The sequence below is a fragment of the Centroberyx gerrardi genome, chromosome 13 (genome assembly GCF_048128805.1).
Source record: "Centroberyx gerrardi isolate f3 chromosome 13, fCenGer3.hap1.cur.20231027, whole genome shotgun sequence".
Classification (NCBI taxonomy): Eukaryota; Metazoa; Chordata; class Actinopteri; order Beryciformes; family Berycidae; genus Centroberyx; species Centroberyx gerrardi.
In genome coordinates this window covers 8,544,236-8,569,673 of record NC_136009.1, presented here as the reverse complement: position 1 = coordinate 8,569,673, position 25,438 = coordinate 8,544,236, and the positions used below count along the sequence as shown (strand labels likewise).

Below are 25,438 nucleotides of genomic sequence, written 5' to 3'. Positions count from 1 at the left end.
TGAGTGACACATATTTTCTGTGATATTTGGTTGACTTGTACATGTGGATGATTTTAAAATGTGACTACGACATTTCCCAAAGGGTCCCAGGTTCTTTCCTCTTTATTTGGATATTGACATTCATCCTATGTGATGACATAGGGGCTGTGAACTGCACATCAACTTGCACTGTACAGAGGAAATATTGATGGTTATTAGTGGCGGAAAGCTGCTGTAGAGGTTAAAACAAACTGCCACAACAGACTCAAGTCTCTCACACCCATTATGCACACAACGTTTCCTTTAAAGTTTGCAGAGTGTTGTCTTTGTCCCTTCTCATGCGCTCCTCATTATTTGCCTTCCTCTTCTGAAGACTCATCCTCAGCTTCCTCCAGCCACTTGATGAACTTCTGAAGCTGATGGGGGGGGGGAAACATAATGCAAAAATAAATACAAAATAAGGCTGTAATAAATACTGCATTATTGCAAAGCCATGACAATTTCAAGGGTTGGGAAAAACCTAAGTGAAGTAAACATAATAAATATAATTCTGGTGTGTAAATACATAAAAATCAATATCCGGGCACAATTGTTAAATTAAACACCAATGGCTTTCAGCATTGCACTTTTCTCAGGGTGTTCAAAGAAAGAGAAGACAGATAATGAGCCGATTGGTTTTTAAATCCCCTCCATACCCTGTAAAAGCTATTTTATACAGACAACTTAATGATATCTCTGATCTGTTTTTTTTATTATTTATGTTGAGCTGGGATCAGCTGCTGATAATGCAATATTAATGGAAACTGCAATCGTGTTACGTTCCTATCACAAACCCTTAAGATGTAGAATAGTAATGTGCCATACAGCTCCATTTCCCTCTGTACCCCCCTCCTCACAGTGTACCTACCCCCTGGTTCTTGCGGAGCTGCCTGCTCTTGTCGGTGGTGGCTCCCTGGGAGAACCAGCGCAGTATGATCTCCTCCTCCAGGATCTCCAGCTGGTACATGTTCATCAAGACCTAGAAAAAAAAAAAGACCGCAGCATTTTCAGCTCCAGGATCATCTGAAAGTACAATCCATGCTTGATGACTGCAGATTAAATGCTACGCAAAGTCACTGAAAGTTTTGGCTTTTTGGAACATTCTGGCTGTTGTAATTGAGTTTAGACTTCTTAAAAAGTGTCTTAGCAGATTCATGACAGTACAAGGTACATGTAGTCTTGTAGTGTTGAGTTTCCCTGACCTTGACCATAGCTCCCCAGTGGCTCTCCTGCTCTAGGAAGTATTCCTCGAAGGCAGACAGACAGTCCAGATGGTCCTGTGCTCTCTTCACGTAGTTCTTAAAGACCGGCGCCCACTTCTTCAACAACTGAGGAGGATGAGGAAGAAGAAGAAATTTAGAAAAATGTTTTCCTCTATATCTAGACTCCGTCATGTCTACAGTTACAGGAACGTGTTGTGAAGAAAAACAACGTAATGTAAATGTTATTTACGGGCAGAAGGAGAGCAGCGTATTGGGCTGTGGTGAGCTGTGGGCCTTGCTGCTGGAACGGGAACTCCAACACCACTCTGGTCAGAATCTGCATGACCTCCTTCAGAGTGATATTGTAGGCGTACCTGCGGAGAGAAAGCATGTTGAACTGAACGTCCGGCAGCAATCGCTTTGAAGACGACTATGCGTGGAATTCCTGGCAAATTTAAGTTAGTCCTTACTTAAGAGAGTTGATCTCGAGCACAAGATTGTCACAGCCGATGTTTTCCTCCAGTCCTCTCTGCAGAGTCCCGAGCACCTCCATCTGAAACACTGCACATGGAAAGACAGCAGCTATTGATCCTTGACTCATAAAATTAATTTAAAAAAAATAGGGGACAGCACACTGACCTAAGTGGTAGAGGAGGGGAGACACAGGAGAGAAAGCTTACATTTACATTTGAGGCTTTTAGCTCACTCTAATATCCAGAGTGACTTACAATGAGTGCAACAGTAGAATAGGCTTAAATTCCTATATCAAAATTAGAAGCAACCAAAAATAAGTGCAATAAATAAATAAATAGAATAAGAGTTAAGGAGAGAGATAGACAGGGTTCCCACTGTGGCCCTGATGTAAATTTCCTTGACTTTTCCATGATTTCCCATAACTAAGTCCATGACATAAAAATGTTATTACATCCTAATGTTGTTTTTCTAAAGGGGGTAAACAGTCTGGTTTCCACTATAGTTGAAAACCACCATCTAATCCAATGAAACAAGCTGTAAAATACATTCTGGTATATTGCTGTAAAGTGACGCATTTGTAAAATTCCCTGATTTCCCAGAGAATTTATCAAGACTTTCCCTGACTGGAATACACCTCAAAATTCCATGATATCCCAGAAATCCCATGACCAGAGGGAATCCTGGCTAGAAGGGATTATTTAGATTGAGTAGAGAGTGGATATCATTCCCTGGTGAAGGGGTGAGGTGCTTCTCGCAGATATGATCCTAGGCCAGTAGGGGGCAGTCATATGGTTCCAGAGGCAGGGGGATTTAACCAGTCAACTTTCTCCGGACACAAACCCAAACTCTCACCTTTGACGTCGTCCATTTCTGGGGAGGGGATAACTGGATCGTCTGGGTCGTCGGGCTCACTGTCCTCGCTTTCACTCTCAAGGTCCGGGTTCAACACCAAGCCTGGCGGACAAGAAACAAAACCCAGGCTGCTGGGACTGTGACTGTATCACTATAGGAAACGCAGATTTTAAAGAGCTGCTGTCCTACCCCAGAGACACTGGGACAGCTCCTCCTCCTCTGTGTCATCCAGACCGCTGGCCTTCCAGATGTAGCCTTTCCCTTCCGTTCCGACCTCTGCCGGGTTAAACACTGGAGGACAGGAGAAAGTACAGCTTACTGGCAGCACGATGACACGGTTTGTGAATTTCTGAATGTGGTCGACGCGTCCGTACACACCTTTCTGTTTGGTTTTGTCTTTACTGTGACCAACCTCAGCGTCGTCACTCAGGAATTCATCGTCGTCATCTTCCTCCTCCTCGTCTGGATGGTGCATGGACACCACAGTGCTTTCCGGTAGAGAGATGTTTGGTCCAATCACCACCTAGAAACAGTCAGTGTGCAAATTAGGTCCGCTGCCTAATATTTCATCATGCATTTAAAGCTGCACTAGGCAAGATTTTTATGTAAAAATACACCTGTCAGCCTAAATCACAAAGTGAGGCTGTAACAGAGAAAAGTGTCACATCCCCTCTAATTAAGTTGCCGTAGATTTCACCAAATCCACTTCTGATGTTGGGTATCACACACAAAAGCTGGACTCACAGACAATAGCTGAACATGCTGCCAAAACTTCATGATGTGTTACCCGATTTCTGGCTATTGCAGTCCTCAAAATTAATTCAGTTACCTCTCACTGCAATTTGGGGACACCAATGTGTAAAGTTGTCTATTGCAGCTTTAAAATGGAAAGTAGTTCTGCTATCTTGTTAACACAAATGTAAACTTTCATCCATCAGCTACTAGTTAGTTGCAATTAGGAATTAATGATGCCAATACATGCTTTGCTTACGTTGTATGCCAGGACACACTGCTTATTAAGCTTCACTCCCTCTTTGACCTCAGCCTTGTCACAGACCACAGACTGGCTAATCGCCACGTTACTGGCAATGTGAACATTATTCCAGATGTAGGCACGATCCAGGATTACGTTGTCACCTGTTGCAACACAAAAGAGGATCGTTTACTCAACTTTTATTACCTGTTTCCTCTCAATCTCCTATATTCAAACACACACAATTTAGCACTCTGCCAAGAAAAGCTCTAATCCAAGTTTAATCTTAGCTTTCGATGGTTTTGGGTACTTACCTATGGTGCAGTTGTTGCCAATGACACTGTTGGAGATGTAACAGTTGGCGCCGATGCTGGTGTCGCAGCCAATCAGAACGTTCTCCTCCATCTGGCTGCCGTGGCCCAGACTGACTCCCGAGCCTCGGTAGACATTGTGGCGAGAGTGTGTGCAGCTCCGTCCCTTCTGGTCCGTGAAGTTGGCCTCGGGGGTCAGGGGGTAGACCCACCGACGTACGAGGTCCGACGACACAGAGTCATACATGAGCAAGTTGGACACTCGGGCGCCATAACCGTCCTTAGTGACGTGCATGTGTATCTGGTTGCCCAGGATCTAGACAGAGAGGAAACATATTATGGCTTGACTTTTACTAAATAGCATTTGTGTCGTTACAGAATCCACATTCTTATGTAATACCTCTTCGTTGACCAGAAGCCCTCTGACAAAGTCATTCCTAGTTTGGTAGTCAAAGTTGTCAGTGAAGAGCTCAGCAACCTGCAAAAACGACAAAACTGTTGTTAGCATTGACAGCAGTTATTAGTTCCATAGTTGCTGTGTCTGGCTGGAAACTGACCTGCGGGGAGCAGATGCTAATGTGGCAGTCCAGGAGGTCATGTCTGATTTCAAACTCATCACTTCCGCCGTGGAAAATGTTCTGCAGAGCACAAAGAGGAGCAGCTGTCACTGGTGAGTCCAACAGTAAAGTCTGCTGAAGGTATGAGAAACTGCTGAACGGTCAGTTACCATGGGGAACTGTAGCTTCTTCAGCCCTTGTGTCTTCTGGTAGTGCAAGACCCGCTGGCTCTTACTGTCCATGGCAACAATGATGTCATCCTCCTCACAGCGGGACTTGTGACCGGGCGACGACTCCTTGAAGATCATCGTCATCACCGAGATGTTCTTCTCCATCTTTCGCCGATGCCTGAAAAGAGCACAAACTGTTAGATTAGACAGCTAACATACTGAGAAGCAGGACTAGGGATCACTCAGATCATCATTGCTCCAGATTTTACTTAACTGATCTCTTACCTGTGCTCCTGTAGCGCCTGACTGACATCAACATTTGAAACCACATCTCCGTACACCAACACAAAGTCCGAGCGCACGAGGGTCTTTGCATCTACATCCCTCAGCACATCGCCCAGGGAGCGGTACAGGTCCGAGGTGATGATGTGGACCGTGTTTGGAGAGGTGGGCCGACACCATTTTGACTTCCTGTCAGGCACAGTGTCAAGTCAAAATCATTATAATGCATATTCTGCACCAAAAAGGTTAATCACAAAGTGTCAGTGAAATCCTCACTCACAGCAAGTGCTCCTTGATCTTATTGGACATCCAGCAGCAGAAGACGAATGTTTCTTGCACCCCAGTTGAAGTGAGAAACTCCAAGGTATAGTCGATCATGGCAACATTGCCCAGCGGTAGTAAAGCCTGGGAACAACACAAATAAGAGATGACGTTTGCAGTCAAAGACTTAACTGAGCAGCCTCATGATGATCACTGAAAAACCCTAGAATGACGTTAAACAAAGACAACACTTCCATTTCCGCATGGGCATTTACGTGTTTATCTACGACTTCTGTTAAGCTAGTTCAGGCAGTGTGTAACACTTTACCCCACCATGACTTGGCCCTGTCAGTGTCAACAGCATGTACCAGTGTAGCTGCCATTAGCATTGCAGCTAGCTTATCTCGCTGCCTAGCACAGGCTGCCTACCCTCGGCTGGTCTTTGGAGATGGGGAAAAACCTCCGGTTGAAGCTGTCTGCGATCAGGACAGCCTGCAGCGGCTGCTCCTCTTCCTCCTGGTCACCTGCACCTTTTCTACCCGAAAGGCCAGAGCATGAACGACTCTGTTTTCCCCCTTTACCGGCCATGTTTGACGTCCCTGCTACCAGCGCTGTCGTCAGAAACAACGACGGTGGCGGCGGTGGGACAATTTTCTTTCGCTGTGTATTTTGGTTATTAACTCGCAAGTGGGGGTTCAAAGTCGTAGAGGGGATTCCAGTAATGGGGTGTCCTTACTTTCACTATAATTTGATTCACTAGAACTGATCCTAAACAAGAGAATGTACAAGAATGAGTGTTTTTAACTCTTCATCTGTTTCATCTCCACACATACAATATAGACGGTAATGACGCAATACTAACTCAACAACAAAGCTTGCTCACGTGAGATAAAATGTTAGTAAGCTGGGGTCCATGGCCAAGTGTGTGTTAATTTGGGACATCTATGGTAGCAGAAGTGGGTAGTACACCATCCTAAGCTTCAATAGTATAACTGTTTTACATAGTTAAGTTTACTGTTTGCTGATATTGTTCAATTTCTGAACTGCTGAGTAGGCTACTTCAACCTACAAGGGTAAGATGCTCTATTGGCCTACTGATGTCGAGTATTTGGGTGATGAATAACAGTTGATTGCCAAGATGTTAAATTAATTGCATTATTATGAGTATTATGGTCACAATGATAAGCATTACCATCACTGGTCAACAAAGGCTGCCTCATGTCCCACTGAATATGTGACAAAAAGTTTAACACTGTTAGGATGTATTTTCAGGTCGACTTTATTGTGTAAACATTTAAGTATTGTACATCTGAATCAACATGTAAAACTTTAACAGAGACAAATACATCTAGCTCCTGCCATATAACAGTTTAGACAGCAACCTTCATTTACTGTCCTGTGAAAGCTCGACAGTTTTTCAAGATGTTCTTACTAAACTTTAAAGACGAGATGAAATGAAAAATGCCTTTTTAACCCTTTTAGATCACATCCCCTATTTAACAATATATGCCAAAAAAAAATACCAAAAATCAATTTCATTGTATTCTTATATCAAAATTCAATCATGTTTTCTTCCTGTAAAACAAAATATGCCGTGTACTTACGTAAGCATGCCCGTAACTAATTTCAACCAATAATATCATGACATCCACCCATCAATCAATCTTCAACTTTTAGCGCACAGAGCTAAGAGGCTAAGATTCATTAGTTAGCTAGCTAGCAACAGCACACCCACTTTCAACGTTCAAATCAAATTCCTCCCAACGTTATGTCCCGCCTGTCTTTCCTGTTTCACTCAGAAATACGTCACGATACGGAAGTTAGATACTCTCGAAATGCCGTTTCATCTCGACTTTAACGAAACACGTTAAAGTTTCAGAAACAGAATGACTATTTGTGGTGTTCTGTAATCTTCTTGGCATGCTCCAACACAGAGTCATACCGAAGGGTCTTGGATGTCCAGGAAGCTGGGATTCCCTGAAGCCCAATCTGCGAAAATCAAAATAACATATTTCATGAGTCATCAGACATAAATGACAGTTATTACTACTCAGGCATGGAGCAAGTAAAAGTAATAATCCATGACATTTTCATATAAATAAAGTTCTATTATTAGCCAGTTCATCAAAGCTTTTACATTTGCTGTTCTACACACGTATTAAGTGCTAAATTATGACACAAAACTATTATATTTCGGGTGTTCCATAGCAGATTCAACTCCCGAATGAATGAATGAATGATGAGTGACTGAAGGGTGATCACACACTCCTGGCGTACCTGAGCCCCAAGACAGGCCCCAATGAAGGAGCCTCTGCTACAGGTGCATCCCCCGCAGCTCATGGTGTCCCTGATGGCCTGCTCATACCGCTCGGCTGTCAGGATCCCATGCAGCGCTGCTTGGAACGCACCAGGCAAACCTGCAGCAACATCAGTGCAGGATGGGAATGAAGGGAGGGAATGTAGTGAGGGACTTCTATACACGCACACATACAGCATATTACTATTGAGTTACAGGTACGAGTTGATTACGACTCGTTCCTTATCTAAAGTAAACCCTGCTGTTGAAAAAGGTTAAAGGGAGTTTAGTGAAGATACCTCATGTGTTTGGGAACACAGTGGGGATTAGCTCCTGCGGAGTCTTGGATAGATTCTCCTTTACCTGAAGAATATGCCCTAAAAACAATGAGAAAAGAAGCACGGTTAAAACTAAATAATAATTAAATATCATAATCATAGTCATATAAAATATCAGAATTTTTTGAGTAAATCTCTAAAATATATATGTTCCTGTTAATTGTTTTTTTTTATTGTATTCTTTGATTTTTTTGATTGAGAAATACGCTCAAAGTCTTAAAAACATTTGAACTATTTAATATTTAATGCTCTGAAGATGTAGTAGAGACCATTTCTAGCACGAAATAAGGAAGAATGAACCATTTAATCCCGTCGGTCACATGACTTCAGCGTGGTGAACCGACACTGCTGCGGGCCTCACATACCAATCACAGCTTTGTCCAAATCCTGCGGCTGCTTCCTGTCCGGGTCGCTGAGCTGGTCCAGCACTGCGTCCAAGGCTTTTGGATCAGCGCCGTTCAGGATGTAATGCTCCAGCAACCTGGGAGATAATTGTGTGTACTCCATTATGTATGTTAATGTCACACAGATCTGCACTTACCGCTTGGCCTCTTTCTCTGTGTTAAGTGATTTCTGAATAAAAAACAGATTGAATTTGCTGTCGTGTTTTTTTAAAATCCTGCACACCTGAAATTTAGTTGCTCGTTAGAGAAGTCACCACTGAGGACTTCTGCTGCGTTCCATTACAAGTCAGAAATTCCTAGTTCCTAATTCCTAGTGGTGTACAACCTCCAGTAGTTCTAATGGACCGGCTTCGGAAAAATCAACGTAAGAAACAGGGACGCATAATTTTATTTGCCCAACGTAAAATACTGCAACATCTGCTGTTATGTCAATGACATTTGGTAATGTTAGCTAGCTAGTTAGCATAAAATGTTAGCGAGTGCAACTTAACATTATGTTTAACCATTTACCACACAGGTGTTTTTAATACATTTAGGGTCACACAATGCTGAAATGCTCAAACTTAAGTGTATTTTGAGGATTATAAACATGTTAAAAGTAGTGCTGTACAGTGTATGCCGCCATATTGACATGACATCTGATAACTGCAGCTTGGAAAACTCGGCTGAGAAATTTTGCCCCAGTTTCCTGCTTGAAATTCTGACTTGTTCCACTGCATTTCTTTTCTAGGTGGCAGTTGGAATTTCTGACTCCGACTTCTCTGGAACGCAGCATTCAACTCTCCCACAGCAGCACACTTTATTAGTATTATGTTTTGTCATTTGTTATGTTTTGTCATTTGTTAGCTATGTTGTTAAAAGCAGATTTGGCCTTACACAGTAAGTACTCATTAGCAATTATCAGTAATTACAGACATTAGTGAGATTAGTACTGGCTACTGAATGTGCCACATGTCTTTACCTTGCTGCTGCCAGAGTCTCTGCCACACACGCATCGTTGTTCTGTGTGACACGGATGGCTTGCTCCACCTTCTCCAGCATGTCAGGCTTCCCCGCATAAAAAGCCACAACAGGAGCCAGTTTTGCTATTCCATCCATCTGCATGTCTGTCTCACAGCCTGTGGCAATGAAAACACATAGGTTAGAGATGTTTGCCTTAGTAATGCGCCAGTTATCACAGCTGTGATTCAGTATTGCAGCTTTACCTGTCTCTTCTTTGCCCGCATCAACATTTTTCAGGAAGCCTTTTAAGCTCCCTTGTCTCCATGGTCCCTCGATGGGCAGCTGAGGTCTTGGCCCTGGCACAGACAGAAAAAAACAAAAAAACATCAGCGTTGTCTTCTGCCTATGAAGAGCACCGAGATGATAAATGCTTTGTTTTTTACCTTTCATTTGCGATTATATAAATGCTAATTCTCTGTGTAAGTTGAGGGAGATGGATTCATTTTTCATTAATGCTTAACACAGACTAAACCTTCCTCCATTGCTTCAGTGTTCTTACCTCCTCTCTCTCTGTAAGGATCGTTGACGGGCGTGTCATACTCTGATCCAGGCCCAAAGAATTTTAGTGTGCGTTTCTTCAAATCATCAACATTTAGACCTGGGAGGCAAATGGGATGATACAACTTAGACAACAGTGTCACATCAAACACAAGACTCACACTGCTAAATCACACGACCTTACCAATTTGTGGAAACATACAGACCTGAAGATGCGCGAGGATTGAGAATTTGGTCAGATGTAAACCAGCATCTTACAGAGCAGTCCAACCAGAGACAGTCAGCACCAGCCTAACCCTGACCTGGTATTGTGGTCTAACACTCAGTGGTCTGTTAACAGTGTAGAGCTCACTGTGCCGGGGTGAAGTTGGGTGAAGTGGCCTTGAAGCTACATCCAATTTCAGTTTACTCAGAGAGTTACAGTAGGGAATCGTGTGCAGACAACAAAGGCTTCAGAAGCAGCCAAAAAGAACAGCCAGAGGCTACGGCTGAGTACACCAGCATATGGAAATCCATCTCATGACTAAGATAGGAATTTATGTATCACATGATGGTATAGCTATGTTAACAGATGGCTCATACTCTGTCCTCAGCTCCTGGTATAGCTGCCTACTGTCTGTTTAGGGTCACCTGTCTGTTTAGCCCATGATTTTACACACTAGGGTTAGACTGATATATCGATGTCGATATATCAGGCCAATATTGGCCTTTTATTAAAAAGCCTGACAGTGTCGTCCACCTCCAATATGATGGAGGTTCCTCCCTGACCACTGCTGCATAAAAACAGCCTGTAAAACCTGCAATAACATTTGATTTTCTTTGCACATTTTATTTGTTCACTTCATTTTTCAATAAAGCTTTCTATAAATTATTTATTTTCATTTAAAGGTAGTCTATCCCAGAGTTTCCCTGCCATTGGACAGGTTTCAATGGAGTGTTTTAGTGTCATATGATGGTCTAAATGCTATCTCAAAGGCTTTTCCACAAGCATAAAATTCTGAGGAAAACACACTGAATTTTGGCATGAAAAGGTGCAATGACAGGCTAGTGTAGGTGTAGTGTGGATGAGTACATGTCCAGAGCAGATGTTGGGGGTGGTGGTGAGGATTCTGGGACGACACAGCTTCCAGTTCAGCCTTCTGGAAGTGTCACAGGCCTAATTATAGAAACATCTGTGATGGGAAGTGCCCACTTGATAACCCCATGACACACCTACTCTCAACAACCCTCTTTCCTATAGCATCCACGCTAGGTTTCTACATAGACGCTCACTTTAAATAACACAGAATAGTTGCATCAAATCCTGTGTATTGGTAAATTTGAAGTGATCTTTATTCTGCTTATCTGGAGTTAGTGTGCCAACAGGATGAAGCAGCAAGCCTACCTCCACATTCAGACAAGGACTCCAGCAAGACGTACGCCTGGTCTCCATAGCAACTCTGTTTCCCCGTCTCCCTCCTGTAGAAAGGGTTGGCCGACTCGGGACGGAACTCCAGGTTGGGATCCTGGGCCAGGAAGCCGTTCACCTTCTGCAGGTCATACACCCAGTGGAGGGGCTGCGCTGCAGGGGATGAGTCGCAGTTTAGGGCATTTTCATTCTCATCTGAGCCAGGAGATTCTCAAATTATGGGTAAAGACTGGATAATACCAAAAAACACTAGAATTTGAGCAGAAAATTGCTTCCTGATGTCATATGGTCTGGCCTTGAGTTTGTGTTAGTCTAATCATATGGCTTTATGAATGTTATTATGAACAGGAGGAGTCCATTTTCACCTCAGGGCACTTCATCGATTAAATAATTAAGATATATTGAAGACTTTTTTTAAATGATTACCTGCTGCATCTGCAACGGCTGATCCTACGATGGCTCCTATAGCTCTGTTGACCAGAGCTACAGCCATCTGGAAAAAAGTTCAAATCATTATTGTATTATAGTAGCATGTTTAAGTTTAAAATCTATTTATTCAACACTATCAGAGCAGGGGAAAATCTTTGTTTCTGCAGCATGGAGTGAAGGTGGGGAAAATCAGGCACGTAGCTATTCTAGACTGTGATTACAAAAATAAAATCTAGTTCTCCAAATATATTGTTTTTAAGACTCCATAATTACACCAAGGTCTGATAAAACTAATTGGTTCACGTTAGGTCTTCACTGATTGGCTGGAGGGCATTTTGATTATATCTGCAATCTACTGCTTTTCCTAACCGGGATGTTGCTACAACCTGAAAGTATTTTGTGAGCTGAGTTGACTTTGAAGCATAGACTATAGAAAATAAGATTCAAAATCACGCAAACTATTTATCAAGTAAACTGAAACTGTATTTCAAACACGTAAATACGATTTCACACGAATCACACAGCCAATTTCAGTTGCCTAGTGGCAAACATTTCAGCATATGAGAGAGCTATTTGTGTATTTTTCGGGACAGAACAGTTCTTCATGTCTTAATCACCATTAGACGCGTCTTTACCATCTTAAAGCTGGTGTGAACGGTTTTAAAGGAGGAACAATAACGACATCCATGGCAGGAACCTCCACCGTCTTTCTCATGTGACATGAATGCAGCGTTGCTAATCTGGCTGTTAGCTTTCGGGATAACAACAATAGCCTTGGTGAAGACTGTGGGGAAGAGCTGAGCTGTCCTCAGATAACATTTAATGAATTCATAAAGTGAGTGGCAGTCGCCTAGGACGTTACTGTACCGTGCACTGTATTAATGTAGGTTAAATAGCCTATAGGCTGACATTGTGAAAGTCTTACCTCAGATTCCTGCTGCGTTCCAATTGTGTAATACCTACTAATGAAAACAGGTCGTTCCTCCTGGCTACGGGACTTATTTGTTTTGGCCTTTTCTCCTCTAGGCCATTGAATTTCACCCTACAAACAAATGCATGCCTCTAAAATGTTACGAAAGGGTTTAACCCCGCCCACAGGGAAGAGACTGCTCCCCCCTCCGGTCCGGTCACATTCCCAACTGCACCCTTTGACCAACAGGCTACAATAAATTACTAAATTCATTGTCAGGGCGGTTACGTCACATTGATATGGTTACAAGCTGTATTAATACTATAATAATACATTCCATTGCAATATAACATTGTAGCATACATGTAGTCAAATTTAATTAAAACAAATATGTATTAATATGGAAATGAAATGGAAATATAATTTATGCAATACACTGCACATTCAATTTTGCCAAACTAGTGACTATGAAACAAGTGACAACTAGCTCAATGCTAGTTTCAAGCTCGCCATCTGTTTTGTCTGTGAAGCTGACCAATGTAACAGCTTAAAGTATCAAACCCAAGTATGTCAGTTGTACATTCAAAATTCCCAATAATTCCCAGCATCTAGGCTAAGCTGATGACAACAGTAAAGTTTGAGAATCCAAGATGAATAGAATGAACACTGTCCTCCTTATGGACAAACCAACAAATAGAGGCTCTCTACCTGGTAGGCCTAAAAATGTAAGTAAAGATTCAACACAGAAAAACGCAGTGTTAATTAAGTGTTAAGTGTTAACTCTGAGAGTGTTAAAAATCAACACTATGCCAGTGTTTATATCAGTCCAGACCCACCAGAGTTAATTTAACACTTTTAGATAGTTTTGAACACACACTCCAGAGCCATATCAGCTCTACAAGCGAACACACACCCATCAATACTCATCGAGTCCAGATTTTGCTGTGAAGACATTATTGCCGTATCAGTTCAACATTGCTGGGAACCTGTTAAAGAACAGAGGGCCATGCAGTTTTCGGAGCAGAGGATCAAAACAAAATATTGTGATGTGTTGTATTGGACTTCTAGTTTCAGTTGGTGCAAAATAAACAACAGTAAGATAAGGCACTGTGCTGCTTACACCCGCCTTCCCCAATGTGAGCAAATGACCAGAGTGAATGAAGAGGTTTAATGTGACCAGTGGATATGACAAGTCTGCTGAGCTGTGCCAAGTCTCAGGAGTGCACTACCATATTGATCATGATGTTGTCATTTGTCATTCAATATTCCTCATTATTTTTCTATATAGTTCTTATATTTCGATATTTTTACACTGCTTTGCCCTCCTGCATCTACACAGCCTAGTCCATTTTGCAAAAGCCTTCACCAAGCTTCCCTTTTTATGTGAGGAAGCCAGAGAAAGGGGAAATCCAGGGTACAGACAAACTGTTCTGCGCTGAGTTTGAGTCGAGTCAAGTTCAAGTCAAATTCAGACATTTATAAAGCGCCATTAACAATCAGGTACAAAGTCCTTTACAGAGAACAAAGTACAAAATGCTAATTAAAAACGAGATAAAAACAAGAAGCAGCACATCATAAACTCCAAGGCATGGGGCCACAGCTTGAGTGTGTGTGTGTGTGTGTGTGTGTGTGTGTGTGTGTGCTCACTGGCCACAGTTAAATGGGATCTGCTGTCCAATAGGCATCTTGGGTTGCCATGGGCAACGGAGACTCTCATCCATAGAGAAAGTGTAAAAGGCACAATCAAGGAAATGATGACAGCAAAGTGGTAAATCTGTAAAACTTTGTCATTGTGTGTGTGTGTGTCGTATAAACTGAATAATTAAATTAATTTCATCCTACTTGCAGCCTTGCTGTTCTGTACCTTCAGTGTTGGAGCCCCTCCCTCCCTCTAGAGATTGCTGTTGCCTTGCTGTAAAAATCATATTTCATGCACTGTGAGCTGTTCAGGTAAAATTACAGCAGCCAATAATGTGATATGTTGTTTGGTGTACAGGGTACATTAGGTTTCATGGCTCACCCCATTCTGTTTTGCCACATAGACATGAACTGACTGAATTATTCTATTATTCCTTAGTTCCTTGGTCACAGTAGCGGAAAACGGTTATGGAGGGTTGTTGACCCCTGGTGGACTTAATGTCACTACATGAGGTGAAAATGAAACTCTCTCTCTCTCTCTCCCTCTCTCTCTCTCTCTCTCTCTCTCTCTCTCTCTCTCTCTCGCTCTCTCTCTCTCTGTCCTCCCCTCCTTTCCTGTGAGCCTCTCTCTCTCTCTCTCTCTAATATCATTTTCTCAAATGTTTACAGTATATGCAACACAGTGAGCCACAGTTCAGCTTGATTTTTCCGCAGTCAATGACACCAGATAGAGCTGGTATATTGGTATATCTGAGCTGAACCCCCCCACCTCCACACACACACACACACACACACACACACACACACACACACACACCTACAGTGCATCTCCCTGTCCCTCTGACCCCCTCCCTCCTCCTTAGATTGCATCTTTCTGCTGTGATTACATACTGTAGGCTTGCACAGTATGTGTGTGTGCATGAGTGTGTATGTGTGTGTGTGTGTGTGTGGCAGCGGAGGGGGGGGGGGGGGGGGGGGGGGGGTTAGGTATTATGAGACCAAGTATACCAAGACTTTTATTTATAGCTTACCTCTCCCCTTTCAATTTGTAAACTAATATCACAGGCAATCATCACAAACACACACACACACACATTGCACTGCGCTGATGTTCAACGACACACATGTACTGTGCACAAACACACACACAAAAAAAAGTAGTCCTGTCTCCACCCAAAAAAAATTACAAAATTCTACATCTATGTTTCACTTTATTCTGGAGTCAGGACTAATGGCCGTCCCACTAAGTGACACCTATGTAAGTCTGCTGAATCCTTAGCAGGTGCACCGCCCTCCTCCTCTCTCCCCATGTCCCTGGGTGACCTAGTGCCACATTCTAGCGCTGCGCTGGGTGCCAGCAGCAGCAAACAAGACACCCGCACCACTACCCCCCTCCCCTCTCCCCCCTCCCGATATGTGCTTCTCTGTCCTACATCCATTATTTTTAGCCGGGATCCGAGCCTCCATCTACACTTAATATGGGAAAAGAGTGTCCTCATATTTGCGGCCGTCTCTATATCCATCATCCCACTCTTTCTTCGTTTGGCGCAAAGAGCAGATCCCGGGGCCCTGTTTGAGCAACTCGGCCCCTGCGCCCCCGCCCCCTTTCTCTCTTCATCCCACCCCTCTCTCTCTCTTTAATCCTCTCTCATTCACTTTCCCCCTCTGTCACTTTCATCGCCGTTCACCGTCTTTCCCCCTGTTTCTCTGTCCGGACAGAAGGGGCAGCAGGTTGGTCCCCATCTCTTCACTCCACCCACTTTGATAAGCTTGTAACACACACTCAAGCACACACACCAACTGGCGCGCACGCAGGCAAACACGCACACACACACACACACACACACACATACAAAACTCTGTCACCGCAACAACCACACTGGCCCCCACCTCATCTTTCCCATGCTCAGTTACACCCCACATAGAGACGCACACACACACACCTATGTCGAACTTAGCCCAACCCCTCTTGCACTCTGTGCCCTACTGCCAGTTGCCCATGTGTGGTTTTTAATAAGGCGGGTGCAGGAGTCGGTCTTGCTCTCTTCTGGGTGACGCGGATCGGAAGTGGTTCTTTCATAACTTCACCAAATTATTTTGTTTTCTTTCCTTCATTTCCCTTTTGAAACTACAAACACATCTACATACCTTTGCCAAATCTAAGAGAGGAACCATGAAGTGGAGCTGGGTGCTTGTGGCAGTCTTGCTGTCATTTGGGGGGCTATCATGGGGCAAGGAGGGCTTGGACTTCCCTGAGTATGATGGCAAGGACCGTGTCCATGACCTGAACGCCAAGAACTATAAGTCTGTGATGAAGAAGTACGATGTGATGGTGGTGTACTACCATGAGCATCCCGGATCCAGCCGCGTCGCCCAGAGACAGTTTGAGATCGAGGAGCTGGCCCTTGAGGTGGGTCGGGGATGGGAGCTATGGGGGTGACTGGGTGGGACGGAGCGGAGTTATTTATTACCTCTTAGAATAAGGTGGATAGGACACTGACAAGGAAGCAGCATGGGGACAAATAGGCAGTACGACTAGGAATGTATTCATAATGTAAAGCACTTAGGAACATTACACAACCTTCACCTGCTCAGACGCTGTTAGATGGCTGGAGGTTCTAGTGGAGTTTGTGTTTGCATCATGTTTAATTTGAGTTTGATGGATGGATTGCAACTTGTGCAGTTGTAAAGTATGTGATAAGCTGCTGCTGGTTGGGGAACTTTAATTTTTTAATGCATATTTTACCAACCAAGTTGGTCAAAAACAGATTCTTATTCACCGGTGCAGGGGAGTGGCTGCAAGGGGAGGGAGGGGAATATTTGGCAAGGGACTCCCGCATATTGTTTGCAAGACTTGGAATTGTATTAAGTGCTGAAATTCAATACAAGAGGAGCTATTGTGGGAATATTTCAATGACGGTCCAGGGTAGAAAATAGCTTTGCTGGATTCAGAAATGCTGAATACTGAGGTAGCAAAAATGTGTCACAAGCCTGTGGTGTGCTGTGAGTGAGAGACAGCATCCATCAGGCGCAAAGAGCTGAGCTGTGATCAACACAAGCTCCTGCCACCTATTCTGGCATATTCCGGCATATATATACCTATTCTCATATACAATGTGTATGTGTATATGTGTGTGTGTGTGTGTGTGTGTGTGTGGAGGGAGTTGATGCACTTAACACACCTCCATCAGCATACCATGGCAACCCAGCTACCCATCACACCAAGGGGCCTCCAGTCATTGTGGACAGTCAGCAGTTTGATCACATTCCTCACAGAAAGACATTACATCATCATTCAGCCCACAACCTCAGTATCGCTCACTAACACCTTGAATCAGCGATGCCTTCACTGTCACAGTCCAGTGTCCTCATTTTGAAAACTTCGGCAGTGGATTTCTGAATACACAAGAAAAGATATCAAATGTCACAGATGCCACACCACATTTTATATTCACTGACTCGATGTTGATTCATTATTCATGGCATGTCTTTGCCAAGCTGTTTCTTTTGAAATGGACAGAAAACAGAAACAGAAATGACAGTTACAGTTGATGTGGAAAGCGTGTGCATCTTGCATGATATTTTTTGAAATCTTAATCTTCACAGCCACCATAGACTTAAAGGATTTTCTCACACATTTGAGACAGATGACTTTTTCTTTTTTTGAAAAAATATTGGTTATCTAATTCTGTAGTTAGACTCTCTAATAAAGGTGATCGGGGCAATGATTGACCAATGGAATATACACTGGATCACGCGGTTAAAGACTGTGACCTTCTGGCTTGATGGCATTCGGTCATGCTATCTCACAGTGTAATGTAAAGACATCATACCCAGACATGTGGCCGCTACCTTATAGGCTACACTTGATCCATTTAGGTATATTGAGGAGAACTGTAAAGCTGCAAGGACTGCTGCTGACATCTTTAAAAACTGATGTGCAAGAAAACTAAATGCAGAAGATTTATGACCAAAAAGTCTTTCAGCGTCTAATAAGTGGGTTGACATTGCAGGTCTAAATCTTGTTTTCAGCACAGTCAAGACCTCACAAACCTTCAGGCTCTTTCCCTGACTGCAATCATGCAAAATCACTGCAATTATGTGCACAGAAAATAGTCAATAAAATAGAATAATCATTTTTAGATTAGGTTTTCATGGACTTATATGGAAGCATTTTGCTCAAAAGTGAAAAGTGAAATATCACTTTAAGAACTTTTTCATTTTGGTATATATTGAAAAGAACAAGTTAATCTGAGAGGGGCCTTAAAAAAAGACACCAAGAACACCTCGTCTCTAAGGCGTACAGATACAGATTTATGGAGTTCCTGTCATGCAGAAGGAGAAAATAGAAGTGGATGAAGAGAAGAGGGAGGAAAGAGAATTAAGAGAGAGAGAGAGAGAGAGAGAGAGAGCTGAATAAGAAGAGATCAGAGGACTGTAATAATAGAAAAGAAAACGGCAATAACCAAAACTCAGACATCTGAGAGATAGAGAGACTAAGCTGAACACATCGTGTCGACTGTCCCTGTCGTCTCTGTATGGGGCGTTAGGGCTCGGTCCCGGGCTGGAGGCCAGGACGGGAGGTTCTGGCTCCAGTACTGCCTGCTCAGCTCTGAGGTTTGATTGACACATGCAGTACTGTACTTGTCAGCGGATCCCAGAGCGCTGAGCGTCACTGCCACCTTGCCAAAATAGTCCCTGGGCTGGTGTGGCTCCGGCGCTATATTTATCCAAGTGCTGCTTTTGTGGTGGGTCGAGCTCCCCGAAGGCTTGTGTTTCTCCTGATGAATGTATTATGATTTACATTTGATGAGGATTTATTATTAGCAACACACAACGACGAAGGCTGAAGATTTCAGAGGTCAAGATACTTTGTTGGGCGCTCGCGAGTGAAAGTGGTCTGTAAAAATGACACGGTGTGAACGAGGAAATCGTAATTAAGTGTTTTTTGCGGTGAAGTTTCACACTGTTTTTCTTATTAGCTTTTCCCCCTTGGTTTTAGGAAACTGGTGTGATTGTTTTCATGGCCTAGCGTTGGCTTTCTGCTGCTGTGACTGATATCCTGGTGGTCTTCACTGCATAGAGGATATGGTTTATGGGTGTGCTTAGGCTTAATGCTTTGCTAACATTTGGCATGCCTCCATAGAGGTTAGAGCACTTTCCTGAAGGCCTGGAGTCTTTGGACTGAATGCACTACGCTTTGAAATGACTTCCGTCGATGCAAATAGTCATAGATAGTGAGCTCTACACATAAAAATATAGATTTTGTCTTGGCAACAAGCCTGGCTAACCAGGGAATCGAGATGGGATGAACTTTATGCTCTCCAGTAGGAGGAAAATTAATTTGGATCATCACCAGTAATAATCATCTCATTACCAGGGGGGGAATAAATAGTATGCGCAGTATATTTATAGTATATGTCAGTATACGTCTTCTCACTGATTTTGCATGTCAAGTAGTTTGAAGACATGCAGATGGAAGGCTATAAAATCTAAGCTGGGGGACACAGTGGCTGTAGGTATAACCTTATCTGTAGTTGAGATTCAATTACTATAAAGTACAGCAATAAAATTATCAAAAAACATCAACCACATCTCTGAAGTCCCAAGACAACTATAAATTGGAACAAAAAGTGCCAGACAAAACATATCATAATTTACTAAATTAAATATACTCAGACTAAAACTAATGGACACAAAAAATCATAATCTTGGGTTTCATGTCAAAATCATTAGAGGACAACCTTTAAATGTATCTGCTCAAATGTCCTCATTTTCTCAAAGGAGCACACCCTCATGAAGGTGGGAAGGTGGATGTGTCTAAGGCTGGGCTGAGCTAATTCAGGAAGTGGATTCTCAGAGAAATTAAAATGTAGTTGTCTGTTGTATTAAATCAGTTATAGAGGAAAATTGAAAATTGAAATTATAGGTGATATGGTGCGTTTGTTTCTCTGTTTATTACACTTCATCCTCAGTTAATTCCCTTAATTGGCGAGATATATCCAGTTCTTACAATAACTCTATGGCTTATTTTAGTCTACTTAGGTGCCTGAGGGGTGCAGTTTGATACATAGAACTAGACAATGGAATGAGTGACAACAAGTTCACATAATCACAAGGTATTATTATTAGGTAGTATTTCAAAAGTCATTAACACCATACCTAACATAATTGCCTGAATGTACTAATGTGCTCCACCCATCTGGTACTCCAAGCCGGTTAAAACCAATGCCAAGAATTATTTGCAACAACTACTTGACCAAGGTCTAACAAGCCCACCCTATATTTTTCCAATTGCATGACAGCCTTATTGGCCAACTATTTACAGCTTTGCAACAAACAAAAACAGTTGCTCGCCGATAATTGTCCCTGACACTAGTGTGTGTGTGTGTGTGTGTGTGTGTGTTACCATCCAAACACTATTACACTGAGACAGCCCTCAAAGCACTTCCTCAATGCTGTCTGGCTGTGAATGCGGTACCGACATTGGTGGAACCAACTGTCACTCACAAGGTTCAAGTTTCATACAGATTTAGAAAGTGCATAAGCAGCGCTCTTAATAGCAGGCTTTTATGGTAATGAAACTACCGAGTGAGATAACTTCCTCAATAGGTGTAAATAACAGTCCATAGTGCTTTCAAATGCTTAAGACAAGGACATAAACACTGATTTTACTGCAAGTCGAGAAGTCAGTCACACAGGCATGTATTGACATGTTTTATAGACTTAAATATGTGAGGGTGTCCCTGCTGAACTTCAGTCATGTGACCGTATCTTTGATTTCACAGCTTGCAGCCCAAGTCCTGGATGAATTCGATGATGAGGATATTGGAGTCGGCCTCATTGATGAAAAGCTCGACAAGGTCGTTGCAAAGAAATTAGGTAAACACACAGCGGCATAAATATTGCTGCAGACATTTGTGGACTTAGGTCATTATCTAAAATCAGACCAGCCGGTATCAGTATCTAGGCCACTTGTCAGAGTCAGACAAGCAGTCGTTTATGGCTGAAAATTTGAAGTAACCTGTCTAAATGGAGGTAATTTGGCTCTCAGGGGGATATGAGGGATATTTTCATGTTTCCAGTTCTTATGGATGGCAAATATGAACGGTGTAGGAAGGATTCTGGCATGCCAATGATCAAGTCTTACCTTTGTTTCTCCTTTCCCAGACCTCGATGAGGCCGACAGCATCTATGTCTTCACGGATGATGAAGTGATAGAATATGATGGGGAGCTTGCGGCAGACACGCTTGTGGAGTTCATCTTTGATGTTCGTGAGGATATAATCTCCCAGTTAATAGCCTGCCTTATCTAGCAGAAACAATTGTCTCAAAATCCCCCATTTGCTCTCTTTAAAGATAACCCACAGCATCTTACGCTGGCTTCCTCTTTTCTCCAACACTCTCCTCCATGGCCTTCCATCTCCTCTAGGTTCTTGAGGATCCAGTGGAGATTATTGACAATATGAAGGAACTTAAAGGCTTCGAAAACCTCGAAGAGGACATCAAACTGGTGGGCTACTTTAAGAGTCACAAGTCGGAACGTAAGAATCTGTGCTGTGATAGCATGATAAGCTGTTTTAATCTGTTGTCGATCTTTTGTATTTTGTTTTTCGATATAGCTGCTTTATTCATATATGGAAAAAATATGCATAGCAAACAAGTACAACAAGGTTCAGGCTCATTTGCTTGATTCAACTTTTGAGCCTGAAGTGGGTTTGAATCTTAAATGGCTTTTCAAGTGAGCACACAGTTACATTAACAATGAGAGCAACAAGTCTACATTCTTAGATATTTCATGCAGGGGCTGATCTCCTGAAACAACTTGATGGATGCCTGTAAAATTTCAGATTTTGAGGCTTTTGCTGATGCTGCTGAAGAGTTCCATCCTCACATCAAGTTCTTTGCCACATTCAATACCAAGGTGAGCAATATGGCACATGATCTACAGTACTACAGTTAAAGGATAAGTTTGGTAATTGTGGACCTATATATAATTTGTCTTTTACATAACGCTTGGACCCGCAGAGAATATTGGCTCCAGAGTCAGCTGTCGGTTGAAACGGCGAGCTCCGGTTGCTAGGCCTCTTGCTGCTAACAATGAGTCCAAATGGGGTTTGTCAAAGCCATTTGTAGGCTCCACAGTCTTCAGATGACTTGTAACCTATAATGTGCAATCATGTTTTCACATGGTGAACATCTCATTTTGTGAATGAAACCATGAGCGTCTCTGTGGTTAAATCAGACCTGGTCTCGGGTCCTTCGCACGCTCCACTGTTGGTTCCAAATTCTTTAGTCCATAACCTCTGTTACAGGTTGCCAAGGCTCTGGAAATGAAATTAAATGAGGTGGACTTCTATGAACCCTTCATTGATGACCCAGTTGTCATCCCTGGAAAACCCTACTCTGAGGACGAGCTGGTGGATTTCATTGAAGATAACGACAGGTAAGACCCATGGCTGCTGTGCTAGAATAGAACATGATCTAATGAGGTAAATGCTTAAGCTACCAGAATCAATAATAAAATGCATATGATGAAACGCTGCATTAATTCCTCTGTGTCTTTGAAGACCAACCCTGAGGAAGCTGCAACCACACAACATGTATGAGATCTGGGTAAGCACTCGAAATCCTACAACATGGATGACTTTGACCTAAGCCAAACTATTCTTCCATGAATGTACTGGAACTGGAATGAGGTTCTGTCACATTAACAACTCCAGAATAATTTCTTAACTTCCTGAAACCATTGTAAACTGCAACTTCCCGAGTCCACCCCAGGTTGTTCAGTTTTTTTTTCCATGTTCTTCCCATAGGAAGACGATGTTGGTGGTGAACACATCATTGCTTTTGCAGAGGAGTCTGACCCAGGTAAAGGAGCGTCGAATGAATCAGAAAGACACTGCTGACAGCAGGGCAGACCGATAACACGGATTCTGATCCTAACCAATCACACTATACAATGTTTAGTTTGGTGGTCTTTAGTGTTTTTCTTCTATGCTCCCCAGATGGTTTTGAGTTCCTGGAGATCCTGAAGCAAGTTGCCGAGGATAACACAGAAAACCCTGACCTCAGCATTGTCTGGATTGACCCTGATGACTTCCCTCTGGTAAGATCTGACAGTCTGTTCACATTTAATGACAAAGTTCTATTCATTTATGAAGCACTTTCAATAAAACAGCTTCTTCACAAACTTCTTGACTGACACTGAATGATATATTAGCAGTTACAGGACACGATTCAAAGTGTTTTTTCTCTCAATGTTCCTTGCAGCTTGTCCCACACTGGGAGAAGACTTTTGGAATTGACCTGTCCACCCCGCAGATTGGTGTTGTTGATGCTGGAGATGTGAGTAATGTTTTCTAAAGTTTACTCCTAGATTATGTTCAAAGCAACAAATGGCCTGGCTCCAGCTTATATCTCAGAGCTGTTATCTCCTTATGTGCAGAAGAGTAGTCTTAGATCGGCAGACAAAACTTGTTTGACTGTTCCAAAGAGCGAGTCTTTGCAGTCAGGGCGTCTAAACTTTGGAACAACTTGCCTGAAGAAATATATTCATCTGACTCTGTGTCTTTCTATTAAGAGCCAAATGAAAACTCAGTTTTATAGACCTGCATTCAACTAATATCTTGTTTTATATTACTGTATGATTGTTTTCTTTTGTTTAGGCGGACGTCATTTGTTCATATGTTTGTTTTGCCGCACCTTGTGACTTTCCCAATGTATGTCTGATATGTGTAGGCCTATACATGTTTGATTTTATTCTTTTAATCGTGAAGCACTTTGCACCTGTGTATCAGGAAAGCTCCTTTAGTAAAGTAGAGGTTGATGTTATTCTAAACAGACTTATCCCCCCTTTTGGAATCAAGCAGTTGCATTTGTTGATATTCAGTGATTATTCAAATGATTTCCTAATACGTTACACTACTACTCCTCCTTGGAACAGAATGTATTAGTTATTACAGTTGGGCTTATTTGTTCTTCATCGCTCCGCAGGCTGACAGCGTCTGGTTGGACATGGATGACGGCGATGACATGCCATCTGCGGACGAGCTGGAGGACTGGATTGAAGATGCTCTGTCAGGTGAAATTGATCCTGATAATGATGATGATGATGATGATGACGATGATGATGATGACGACGATGATGACGACGATGACGATGACGACGACGATGACGACGATGATGATGATGACGACGACGATGACGACGATGATGATGATGACGACGACGATGATGATGATGACGACGATGATGACGACGATGACGATGATGACGACGATGATGATGACGACGATGACGATGACGACGATGATGATGACGATGATGATGACGACGATGACGATGATGATGATGACGATGACGACGATGACTATTAAATCGTCAAAGTCATATTTTACTCATAAGTCTGACCAATGCAGTTTCAAGAGTCAACATCATCAACTCTCTCAAATCATCCTCTTTTGTAACTAGTCATTCTGTCGAATTCGTCGATTCATGTTGATATCCCATCTTTTCATCATCCACGCTCTGCATCTTGCCAGAACAATATTCCATTACTCAGTTATCCCAGTTCCCAGGCTATTCTCAAATCCTCCTGTACTTGACAAAGGAGAGTACCTTCTAAGATCCCACAACATTTTTATTCCCACATGTAACAGTGTCTTGTACAATAAAAAAAGAAAGGATTTCAAAAAACCTTGCCATCTACTGCTATTGATTTTTATATTACTCAAGTTTTTATCTTCCAAAGTACTGGATGGGTTGCAATGTTTATGCATTATGTCTGAGTCCATCTGTGAAGTCTGTTGCAGTTTGAATGTGTTTTATTTATGTTCACTTCTTTTCTTGTCTGCCCCAATATCTAAACAACTGAAGTAAAATCCAAGGGTGCTAGCAGGCTTTCCGAGGGGTCTTAAGTATCATCAGCCTACTCTGTTAAATCAATGTAACTTTGTGCACTGAAAGTGCTGTACATCATATGGATGTTTTCTACGATGATGAAATATAACAACAGCCATATTCTATTTTTGTAACAAGAGAAATTTAACTTACTGTAAAGTCTTAAATAAATGACAGCTTGGACAGAAATCTCGCTACTGTATAGTTTTTTAACTCTGTGTGTGTGTGTGTGTGTGTGTGTGTGTGTAGCTGTGTGTGTGTCGAGGGCCGCATGAGCATTCACCCCAACCCACAAATCCTGGAGAAAGCAGATTTTGTTTAGACAATCACACAGCTATGGGAATGGTGTTACTCTGGGGGGTTTGTGCAGTATGATGTTTTGATAACTGGTGTGAATCCCTGGACCAACTGGGAAAACTGGGTGACAAATGAATGAGTAACACTCTCCTCTCCCTAATGTTGAAGCGCCCAGCTGCTCCGCTGGTGCTGCTCAGGGGGCAGCAGTAGAAAGT

The 25,438-nt window shown here is 42.6% G+C and overlaps 3 protein-coding genes across 3 annotated transcripts; 1 reads left to right on the top strand and 2 right to left on the bottom strand.

Annotated features, from left to right (window-relative positions):
* Positions 1-83: 83 nt before the first annotated feature.
* Positions 84-5,707, bottom strand: eif2b5 (eukaryotic translation initiation factor 2B, subunit 5 epsilon). The gene is made up of 16 exons (XM_071903682.2): positions 5,530-5,707; positions 5,120-5,244; positions 4,843-5,028; positions 4,558-4,735; positions 4,388-4,468; positions 4,231-4,308; positions 3,834-4,146; positions 3,538-3,683; positions 2,925-3,069; positions 2,736-2,837; positions 2,547-2,648; positions 1,691-1,781; positions 1,471-1,594; positions 1,221-1,346; positions 887-997; positions 84-395 (listed from the first exon to the last, which is right to left on the bottom strand). The coding sequence occupies exons 1-16, from the start codon at positions 5,686-5,688 to the stop codon at positions 330-332; spliced, it is 2,133 nt and encodes a 710-aa protein (XP_071759783.2). The 5' UTR covers positions 5,689-5,707; the 3' UTR covers positions 84-329.
* Positions 5,708-6,361: 654 nt separating this feature from the next.
* On the bottom strand, positions 6,362-12,506 carry LOC139915184 (crystallin J1A-like). The gene is made up of 10 exons (XM_071903695.2): positions 12,401-12,506; positions 11,473-11,539; positions 11,023-11,199; positions 9,640-9,738; positions 9,344-9,436; positions 9,100-9,256; positions 8,100-8,215; positions 7,696-7,773; positions 7,378-7,517; positions 6,362-7,089 (listed from the first exon to the last, which is right to left on the bottom strand). The coding sequence occupies exons 2-10, from the start codon at positions 11,537-11,539 to the stop codon at positions 6,991-6,993; spliced, it is 1,026 nt and encodes a 341-aa protein (XP_071759796.2). The 5' UTR covers positions 12,401-12,506; the 3' UTR covers positions 6,362-6,990.
* Positions 12,507-16,028: 3,522 nt separating this feature from the next.
* Positions 16,029-25,104, top strand: casq1a (calsequestrin 1a). The gene is made up of 11 exons (XM_071903693.2): positions 16,029-16,433; positions 20,812-20,905; positions 21,194-21,294; positions 21,456-21,567; positions 21,874-21,947; positions 22,339-22,469; positions 22,594-22,639; positions 22,840-22,894; positions 23,032-23,132; positions 23,297-23,371; positions 24,020-25,104. Exons 1-11 carry the CDS (start codon positions 16,197-16,199, stop codon positions 24,401-24,403), a joined length of 1,410 nt encoding a protein of 469 aa, XP_071759794.1. The 5' UTR covers positions 16,029-16,196; the 3' UTR covers positions 24,404-25,104.
* Positions 25,105-25,438: the final 334 nt, after the last annotated feature.

Bases quoted from the DNA above. Each gene is read 5' to 3' on its own strand.
- eif2b5 (XM_071903682.2), bottom strand. From the start codon at position 5,688: ATGGCCGGTAAAGGGGGAAAACAGAGTCGTTCATGCTCTGGCCTTTCG. The intron at 4,309-4,387 runs GTCAGTTTCCAG...TCGTTTTTGCAG, and splicing joins TTAGCATCTGCTCCCCGCAG to GTTGCTGAGCTCTTCACTGA. The intron at 2,838-2,924 runs GTGTGTACGGAC...CCTGTCCTCCAG, and splicing joins AGACAAAACCAAACAGAAAG to TGTTTAACCCGGCAGAGGTC.
- casq1a (XM_071903693.2), top strand. From the start codon at position 16,197: ATGAAGTGGAGCTGGGTGCTTGTGGCAGTCTTGCTGTCATTTGGGGGG. The intron at 23,133-23,296 runs GTAAGATCTGAC...TGTTCCTTGCAG, and splicing joins ACCCTGATGACTTCCCTCTG to CTTGTCCCACACTGGGAGAA. The intron at 23,372-24,019 runs GTGAGTAATGTT...ATCGCTCCGCAG, and splicing joins GTGTTGTTGATGCTGGAGAT to GCTGACAGCGTCTGGTTGGA.